Source organism: Hakea prostrata, chromosome 10 (genome assembly GCF_041222555.1).
Source record: "Hakea prostrata isolate BN-2017 chromosome 10, UWA_Hpros_2, whole genome shotgun sequence".
NCBI lineage: Eukaryota > Viridiplantae > Streptophyta > Magnoliopsida > Proteales > Proteaceae > Hakea > Hakea prostrata.
In genome coordinates, this window is record NC_142609.1 from 1255159 (window position 1) to 1264914 (window position 9756).

The 9756-nt window shown below is 38.0% G+C and overlaps 2 protein-coding genes across 2 annotated transcripts; one reads left to right on the forward strand and one right to left on the reverse strand.

Annotated features, from left to right (window-relative positions):
• Window positions 1–5308, forward strand: SDG38 (SET domain protein 38). Its single transcript, XM_089138187.1, has 7 exons — window positions 1–620; window positions 1395–1450; window positions 2098–2224; window positions 2589–2658; window positions 2769–2948; window positions 4437–4508; window positions 4638–5308. The coding sequence occupies exons 1-7, from the start codon at window positions 240–242 to the stop codon at window positions 4754–4756; spliced, it is 1005 nt and encodes a 334-aa protein (XP_088994313.1). The 5' UTR covers window positions 1–239; the 3' UTR covers window positions 4757–5308.
• A 964-nt stretch (window positions 5309–6272) lies between these two features.
• On the reverse strand, window positions 6273–9286 carry LOC149001344 (fatty acyl-CoA reductase 2, chloroplastic-like). Its single transcript, XM_089138162.1, has 9 exons — window positions 8881–9286; window positions 8662–8765; window positions 8358–8557; window positions 7999–8099; window positions 7691–7898; window positions 7439–7600; window positions 7109–7190; window positions 6615–7012; window positions 6273–6498 (listed from the first exon to the last, which is right to left on the reverse strand). The coding sequence occupies exons 1-9, from the start codon at window positions 9284–9286 to the stop codon at window positions 6333–6335; spliced, it is 1827 nt and encodes a 608-aa protein (XP_088994288.1). The 3' UTR covers window positions 6273–6332.
• Window positions 9287–9756: the final 470 nt, after the last annotated feature.

Sequence of the window (9756 nt, forward strand, 5' to 3'; positions counted from 1 at the left end):
GGTATCAGACTTATTATCACCAACGTCGAAGAGTTGGAATTTCGGAAAGGGCCAGGAGAGAAAGACTGCTTAGAATGGAAGGAAAACTGTCTTAAGAAAAATTAAAAATTGAGAGAGCAGAGTGCAGTTGGGGACTGGGAGCCTAGAACCCTAGGCTCCGTTTGTGTCGATTGAGGTTTTAAAATTGAGAGGAGACGAACTATTCAAGGGAAAGACTCTTCATCAACGGAGAAGACAATATGCCATCGGTTGTGAGTTGTGGTCGGTGGGCTTTGACACTGAAGACGAAGAAGAACCAGCAATGCCACCACCACCTTATGCTTCGTTTGCTTTCCCAGTTCACCTTCGATAAGAACAACAACAGCTCCGGCCAGCCTTCTCCAACTGGGCCACCTCCCATTGAAGTCTCGTTCACTAAGTCGGCCGGAAGAGGTGTGTTCGCAACTCGGAGAATTGGGGTCGGTGATCTCATCCACACAGCGAAACCCTTATTATCTCATCCTTCTCTGTCCCTACTCCACAAGGTCTGCTATTTTTGCCTCAGGAAGCTCCCAATGGCCCATTCTTCTGATGCTCTAACCGTTCCATTCTGCAGCGAGCAATGCAAAGAACACTCAAAGGTGATCGGTTAGTCTACTATTGCTCATGGGCTTCCAAAGTTTAAATGGAAAAAGCTATTTTCTATGATAATTTCATTGAGAATTTTAGGAAGATTACAGAAATGTCATTCTTCTCTACTTACATGAAAAGAACATATAGGAAGAATGCAAATTGTCGCAAATTTTAGTTTTTAATGGCAACTCTATTGACCATTTTGAGAATTTGGCGCTATTTCAAATTTTGGCTACTCCAATTCACTGTTAGCCTGGAACAGAATATGGGGAAATACGAGGTTGCATATGTGAAAGACATTATTTTCCATGATTAATTTATATAAACTCTGGACCACCAAAGAAAAGCAAGTTCAAAGAAGCGACATGAAGTAAAAGTATTAGAAGTTGAGGAGAATGGAACTGGAAAGCCAGTTTGGTAGATAGTTTTTATATTTATTTATTTCATATTGGAGCGTGCTTGCTCTCCACCATAGAGCTTGCTTTTATTTCTCCTGTATTGAATGTTTATTTTGTGATTCCTTTTTGCTTGAAGCCTATGTCAGGAAAGGATGAAATTTAAAGAGAAATCCTGAAGCAGATAAAATGGTGACAATATCGATTGGCATATCCTGTTGCTGACATATTATTTAATGATTGAACTGTAGTGGTCAATAATTCTCTGAACTCAAATAACTATGCTTCTGGAATTAGGATTAAATTGCTGTTATTTTATTTCTTTCTTCAAACTGCCATTTATTTGTCAGTGGTAGTTATTTAAGTTCATGAGTAACTCATTTGTAGGCTTTTCTGGAAGTTGAAAAGCGAGCAGATTGGTCTCCATATAGTGACTACTGCAGGTATTGAAGTCTAAAAACCTTTGATTGTCATTTTTTAGTAACATGAATCTAGCTACATTTGCTTTTCCATGGACATGATGCAATTCCCAAAGTACTTGCTTTTCAAATGAATCTAGCATTATATGTTTCTCTTTGGACACAATTGATTTCCTCAGTTGTTGCATCTTGTAAATCTCCATTGGATTTTTCTTCTTTACATATTTGAAATTAGATCCAAGTAATAATAACAAAGATAGTTCTGCTTTGGCAACATAAACAAGATAGTGGTTTGTCTCCAATTGGGTTACTTTTGGATTATTGGAGTGTATAATTTTGATAACTGATTCATTTTAGAGGTCCCCAAAAGAATGAGGTTGATTTCAATTGGTAATCGGTAACACATCAGTCACATATCCAGGGTATATCATTTTGTTCGACTCACTAGATTGTCTGAGCCAAGTTATTCTTGATCTAGTAATTGTGATTTTTTCCCCATGAATCATTGTGAAAACCAGTATTTGAATTGAAGCAGAACACAATTATCATTGAAGTGAAGTTCTTTCTTGAGAATCATGACATCTATTTCCTACCATCTAGATTTATGATGCCGTTTGTTGGAAACCATATACTGTTTTCTACCTATTAATGTGCATTCTTTTGTCTTGAAGGAACCGAGGTTTGAAGTATCCACTACTGGTAAAGAGATTGGCTTGTATGATTATATCTGGTACAACATCTTCAGACACTCTTGATGTACTTCAACCTGCTAACCTATCGCCTGAAATGATTTCAGAGGTGAAAACCCCACACAGTAAGAAATCTACATTTTGAAGTGCACCTACATGTATATAAAAATGTTAACGATATTGTTTAAACTGTAGCTTAAAGAAGTAGTAACTCAAGTATTCTATTTTAACTGAACCTCCATATATGAGCTTCGATTGGCTGTCTGTCAACATTTTAGATTCTACTTGTGGTATACTGTATACTTGCAGATAGAGAGGAACAGAAGCACAAGATTTATGTAACCAGACGCACGTCCATTGGATTTGTTGATGAATATCTGGAGCTGATGATTACAATAATTTTTGTCTAGCCTTTCCTGTTTATGGTTTATTTCTTGCTAAAAGCATCTTATATATGTCGTAGTTTACTCCAGATGGAAGAGGAATTTTGCTTGCTGAGGCATACTTTGGTGAATGGGGGCATTAAGGATGAAATGATGACCTGTATCCTCATTGTAGTTAAGATGAATCCCCAGGCATCATATTTCTTTCCTTTCTGAGTTTTGCCTCTGCTGAACATCCTTTAAAATAAATATTATCTTGACTATTACTAGTTCTGACCAAGGAATGGTACACTGCCGTGCTGGCACGGATTCGTATCAATGCTTTTCGCATTGAATTGGTTGGAGGATCATATGAGGATCTACTTTTATCAGCATCAGCCTCCGTTGAAGCTGAATCTGCTGTTGGGAATGCTGTTTATATGCTTCCTTCTTTCTACAATCATGACTGTGGTAAGTTACTTTTTCTCCCTTCCCAATCATGACTGTGGTCAGTGTGGTGTAACATTCATCAGTGTTGCTCACTCTGAAAGTGAAAATAAAAACTGTGAGTGTGTAAATATATCATGACTTTAAATATGGGATATGCTGTTGTTTATGATGTCTACCTGTTTGTTATGCATGAAACTGTGTTATTCTGCAGTGAAAAAAAAAAACTTAAATATATTATCAGTTTAGATACGGAGCCTGCTGTTGTTTATGATGTCTACCTGTTTGTTATACATGAAACTGTGTTCTTCTGAAGCTAAGCGATTCAAGCATTGAGGAGTTCTTCTTATTGATGATAACAATATCTTCAACTAAAACTTGTCAGAGGTTTTGATGCAGCTTACCTTTAACGTTTATTTGTGGTTACAGCATTTCAATGATTTATTGTATCCCTTAGTTCTTCAGTTTCAAAGAATTTGGGCTATAAATTTATAACAAACATTTGGTCTCTAACCAAACACTATCCATGTAACCATAATAAATAAATGAGCTGGAAAATACTTGTAATCTAGAGAACCCATAGAAGGAACTGTGGGCATTTGATGAACTTCAAGAAGGCTTATATTATGAAAATTGCACTTACTAACTGCATCTGATATTTTGGGTATCAGCATTCCCATCCAAATTATACTTGGGGAATTTTAGGAAACTCTTCCTGTTGTGCAGTTGAAAACCTTCACTGGGTCTTGGGCTTCAAAGTTTATAAATACTCTGTCAGCCTCAATCCAACCTTAACGAAATGCATGTGACGAATGCATATCAAGTTACCAACTGTTTATGAAATAAACAGTTCCAGTCAGGCCTACCAGGCTGGATTAGCAGTAGATGTTTGACCAAGTTGAACTGATAAGCAGTATTCCTATTTCCCATCTTGGGAGTAGCTAACCCATTGCCTAATATCATGTACTGGCTTGAAGAAGGTTGCCTCACACTCAAAATACTCATAGAAGAGGATATGAAATTTCTGCATTCTTTTTGTACTTCTTTCCACCCATGTTTTCTGAAGATCCACTCTGAAGGTGGCAGCGACATGCAGCTTTTCTCAAGTTTTTTCACAATATGGTTAACTGTTTTCTACACGGTTTGTTTGACACAGTGAACATAGACGTGGTTGGGATAAACTCATAGAGATCCTTTGTTGTTACTCACCTCACCTTTGCACTTCCACGTAGCCATGATTTTATTACACCATACCATACACAGCTGGGATAAACTCATAAAGATCCTTTGTTGTTTCTCACCTCACCTTTGCACTACCATGTAGCAATGATTTATTTCACCATACAATATTATTGTCTCTTTTGTTAGGTTGAGGATGGATGGTGGGAGGCTGTATGTCTCTATGGTATTCTTTCCCTGAGAGTGTTGACATGTTAGATTTCATAACAGGAGCATTCTTCAATTTTAATGAAGATCAGACAGCTAACTGGACTTTAAATTTTGTTATTTCAGATCCCAATGTGCATATTGTTTGGATAGAGAATGTTGATGCAAGATTGAAAGCCCTGCGTGATATTGAAGCAGGTATAAAATTTGCCTCTGTGGATTCATTATTTTGATACAAGGTATTCCTATCATACTATGGAATTGCCATCCACACTGATGTTCGTCAATGGGTTTGTGGTGTTGCATTTGGATACTTATTTGGATCAGGTGAGGAGCTTCGCATCTGCTACATTGATGTGAGCATGGATATTGATGCTCGACAGAGACTGCTGTTTAATGGGTTTGGTTTTCACTGTAATTGTCTTCGATGCATGTCTGGTGACTAGGAAGTTTGCAGGTAATATGAGCTACATCAGCCTCAAAACAATGCTGGAGAAACCTCTGGGAGCATTATTTAACATCTAAATGTGGATGTTTCCCGATTAATTTTGCGGAGAGCTTCAGGTGGCTGTTGTATTACTTCTGATGGTTAAGCTGGGGAGATCGTGAACCCAGTAGTTGAAGAAACGCTTTACGTGATCATATCTGTTTTGAGTTTGAGCTGCAGGCTTGACACATTCCATTAGTGAAAAGTAAAGATGGTCATGTATCACATTTGATTGATAAAACATGCTCAGCATACTACCTTAAACATAAAGATTACTTTTGAAGTGAAAGAAAAATTTTCTCACTTGTAGTCCTGTAGGTCAAGCATTTGAATGGAAGAAGACATCGTTTGTGCACAGGAACTATTTACAATTCATAAGAATTTCTCATTTGCACCATCGCTTAGGCGAAACTAGGTCCATTGGCTTGGCTTGGCTTAACTTTACCAGACTTTGCAGGGTGAATTGAAAATGGAAGAAAACCAAACTTTTGAGGGTTAATATGGAAGAAAGAACAGGAAATTATAAAATGGCTTCGCAAAAATTTGTAGGGCGATTTCAAAATACAAGAGAATGAGAAGGCCTTTCTCATTTTGAGATGCAAAAGCAAACATGCGTCTGCCGGGAGTCGAACCCGGGTTTATTGCTTGGAAGTTAATTATCCTAACCGTTGGACTACAAACGCTGATGAATAGTAGATTGGAAATTCTCCTTTAACCTAGCTTACATGAGCTTCACTCCAAAGATGTGTTGATGTGACTTCTTCTAATAGATTTTCGGTCTAGAATTCCACTCTTATTCTTCTCTTTGACATTCTAGAATGCATAATTGACAAATAATAAGGAAATTTTGGTGCCTATTTCCTTCATGCATTCATGGAAATACTCATGTCAAAAGGAATCACAACCCAAAAAAAAAAAAATGATCCTTTCCAATCCTATTATATTGATTTACAACAGCTACTTGTCTCTGTTTGGAGACACGACCAGAAAGGCAACACCAAAATACCACCATCGGCACTGATGAAGAAGCAACTTAGAATTGAGAAGAACAATGAGGAAAGGAGGAAAGACCCACTCCCATGAAGCCACTGTGCATGCACAGCAGATGTGCAGGCCCTGGAGGCCTAGGCTGTGTTCTTTTCTACAAAAAAGTACTGATTTGGATAACAAAGGTAAGATACAAGTCAATTCTAAGCTTACTTAGTATCTACTGCAAAACCAGATTGTTCACCACTTAAACACATAGGAATCTTATTGAAGATGGGCATACTTAACTTTCGGGATGAGAAGGCCTTGTAGACATTAAAGACATCAACTTCTTACTAATTCAACTTTAATTGGGAGATCGAGAGACTTAAATGTGATTAATTAGCTGGTAAACCCATTGGTTATGGCTACAGTGAGGGAGGACATTGATTACAGAAGAGTAAAAACAAGTAGAAACTCAATTCATGTGAGCTATTATATTACCTGTTCCATTATTTACTAAGATTAAAAGGTCATTACAATTAATTCCTATGAAACAGAAGGTTTAATCATCCTGACATCCCTCTGCCCTTCATTACATGCCTTCTCAGACCTGGAATATGAATTTTGGAGACATAATGCTGCCAATCTATGCTCCTTACATCAAATCCAAAGCTCCTTCTTTCTTCTTCTGACAGTTCCTCCATTAGATTCTGGGTGTTTGAGTTATCAAACCTGAAATTTTTTTTTTTTATTTCCCAATGTTCAAAAGTCAGTAGAATCTCTGAAACGAATAGAAGATAATTACAGTAATATATGTATTGTAAAGTTGAACAGGTTTAGCTCCAAACCTTCCTCCATAGAAAGTATATGGTTCATATATGCTGGCAAGGTACTTTACTTGCTCCATTGATTTCTTGCGTACAATTTCAAGTTTGCGAGACAGTTTCCCATTGGAAGCATCTGCAGCCTCTTGCTCACTTCTTTGAATGGCATCCTTAAAAATATGTGAGGAGAAATCATCCATGGAGTTGAAGAACCTCACTTCTGGGACATGAATTCGTCTTCCCTTCGAGTCCATATAAGGAGAGGAACTGAAGTGTTCATATGCGAATCTTGCCAGGTCTTGGAACCGTAGTGGGTTCACCACAGATGAAGCAACTTGGTAAATTTTCATCTCTGGTTCCCTTGCTGCACCGTGCTTTGCAATGGCTGCCAAGGTTGCATTTACAACCATGTCGGCAGGGACCTATTCATTATTATGTCGAAAATTAGGCCTGTGTCTTGCATACTAATATATCATGCTTAGTTCCATATAAATGTCAACACATCAAATACAACTTACTACATCAAGGACTCCTCTAGGATCTACAAGAAAACCTGTGAGTTGGCCTTTCCCATAATACAAGACTATTGGATCCATCATCCTGAGGTTTAATAACAGAAAGAACATGAGGAATGATTCATGATTGTGAGACAGCACTGACTTAAGATGAAGCATTAAATTATTCAATTTAGAGACAAAAGTTGTGTTTGATGTGCATTCCCCAAATGCATTCTGGGTCTAGAGTGGATTCTCAAATGTGATTATGAATTATTGCACTTCAGAATGTGTTATAGACCCAGTGTCTATTCCCAGAATGCATAAAAACAGAGTCTAAGAAAATCAAGGTACCTGTTTCCTTCAATCCATCCAGGAAATGGCTCTTTGCAGGTGCTTTCAATAACACTAGGACGGATAACAACTACTGGTATGTCTCCCCTCTGACTATCTATCAGCATCTCACCCATGGCCTTTGTGAACACATAAGTATCTTGCCACCCATGCATACGAGCCCTGTTAAATGGAAGTTTGCTCACTGCTTACATTTCAAGCTCCCATGGGAGATTCGATGAACAGAAACTATACCAGTTTGTAAATCCATACCTCTCTAAACCCAGTTCTTTCATCTTTTGTGTCACTGTATCATCCTGGAAAGCCCCTTTCGACTCAGAGGCCAACTGTAACTCACCTTCAACATCCAACAGTGGAGGGAAGGAAGAAGGAGATCCGGGAATAATCTCCCTTGCTATGCAGTCTCCCATGCTGAAGGCTTTTTCCAAGATTCTACCTTGTCTTCGACCATTAACATATGCTACACAAAGAAAGATGAAATACATTCTAGTTGTTTTGAACTGCACAAATCAACTGTGTTTGTCTCAGATTCCACCCCCCATGAAGTGTTATCTACTTACCAGTTGATACTTGCAGGAAAACTTTAAGTTTCTTACAGCTCTTCGCAAAACTCATAAGTCGAGAAGCTCCTCTTGTGTTTATATCTAGAGCAACATCATACCTGAAATTTTTTAAAGACACCAAGTGTGAGACTTGGGATGATTAAAGGTGTCATACGGCAAGACCAAAGACTTCCCTAACTGAAGTGCTTTAGTGAAGAAATGTCTATGGCACTTAGTAGCTTGTGGTGCCTAAAAGCCTATTGCTACCAGGGGTCTTGGGTTCATGGTTCACACCTTCCCTCCACCTTGGAAGATAATAGATTAGGACCTATCAGAAAGGAAAAAATAAAAAACAAAATACAAACACATTCAAGAACCTTTCATCGAAGGTAGTATTGGCTGCTGAGTTTATGATTACATCAACCTCTCCTGCAATAAGTTCAGCGACACCATCTTCCATTCCAATAGTGGCTTCACAGACATTACCAGCCACAGGAATTAGCTTGCTGAGTATAAATGACTGATATGCTTTCCCATGAATTTCATGTAGGCACTTGAACAGTTCCTCATTCATGATCTGAACACAAATGTTTATCAGTCAATTACACTAAATTAGAAAGAACAAACAAAAACTGGATTTCTATATATATATATATGTCCATCTTTAAGACTTTAACATACTTCATTCTTCAGTCTGTTCATTGCATCATCCCTGTTCCTTGCCTTAATCAAGAGAAAGATCCTACCCACATCAGGGACTGTCCTCAAAATCTTCTCTATGAGAACTACAAATTTAAAATCAAAAAGGAAATGAGAATTTCAGTATTAGAAAACCATATTAAATATCAATGCCAATTCTTAGAGCTATGGGGCAGGGTGGACTCCTGATCAATACAGTACCTTTTGCTAGAAAACCAGTGGCACCAGTAATAAATAACTGCTTTCCTCTGAGAAACGTGACAATCCCAAGACCATCAGAGTTCTCGATTAAGATGTTGGATTTTCCATTATAAGTAGCCTTCACTTGCATGTCCTCTTTAGTTTTCTTATTTGATGATGAGACCAAGGTGTCCGCATCCACCAGACAACTTCCATGCTCAATCTTCTCAATTACTGGGGACCGCGTCAAACTCTCACTAAAAACAGAGGACAACCCACCAAATGTTGACGAATTTCCATTGCTCTGACGAAACAGAGTGTTCTTATTCTTCCTAGGAGACCCATTGATGTAGCACCAACCATGCCTCTCTGGAGACCTCAGCTTAGCCACACCAGTTGGGATCGAATTCAGAAACAGGGCTTCCATTACTGCTAGGATATGTGAAAGAAGAAAAAAGAAGTGGCAATGAGGGAAAGAAACAAATGTGTAGCTGGGAAGTTGCAAAGACTACTAATTTGTCTCTGCTAGCCCAATTCAATTCAATTTTAAAAAGAGGAGCATTTAAGACTGCAACCACGCTCCCCCTCCTTTTTTCTTTTTTTATTTAGAATGATCAGATGTAGCCATGTAGGGTCCTTTTAACTTTAATTAGGTGTGAAGTTGTTCTGGTCTTCCCCCTTTTTTTTTTTTTTCCTTTTTTCCCCCCCAAATTTTTGAAAACCATTCCTTGATAATGAAAGGAAAAAACTATTGAAAAATTTTGTTTTTTATTCGGTTTTAGGGTCCTTTTAACTTTAATTAGGTGTGTAAACGGTATCGGATTTGGATCTGGTAATATCATATTTGCATTCTATTATATTCAGATTTGCTTGGGGGCAGTGCTAGAGTGAATGGTC

Bases quoted from the DNA above. Each gene is read 5' to 3' on its own strand.
- SDG38 (XM_089138187.1), top strand. From the start codon at position 240: ATGCCATCGGTTGTGAGTTGTGGTCGGTGGGCTTTGACACTGAAGACG. The intron at 2,659-2,768 runs GTATCCTCATTG...GACTATTACTAG, and splicing joins TAAGGATGAAATGATGACCT to TTCTGACCAAGGAATGGTAC. The intron at 4,509-4,637 runs GTATAAAATTTG...TATTTGGATCAG, and splicing joins CCTGCGTGATATTGAAGCAG to GTGAGGAGCTTCGCATCTGC.
- LOC149001344 (XM_089138162.1), bottom strand. From the start codon at position 9,286: ATGGAAGCCCTGTTTCTGAATTCGATCCCAACTGGTGTGGCTAAGCTG. The intron at 8,558-8,661 runs GTATGTTAAAGT...ATTTGTGTTCAG, and splicing joins TGAACAGACTGAAGAATGAA to ATCATGAATGAGGAACTGTT. The intron at 7,899-7,998 runs GTAAGTAGATAA...TTCTTTGTGTAG, and splicing joins TTTCCTGCAAGTATCAACTG to CATATGTTAATGGTCGAAGA.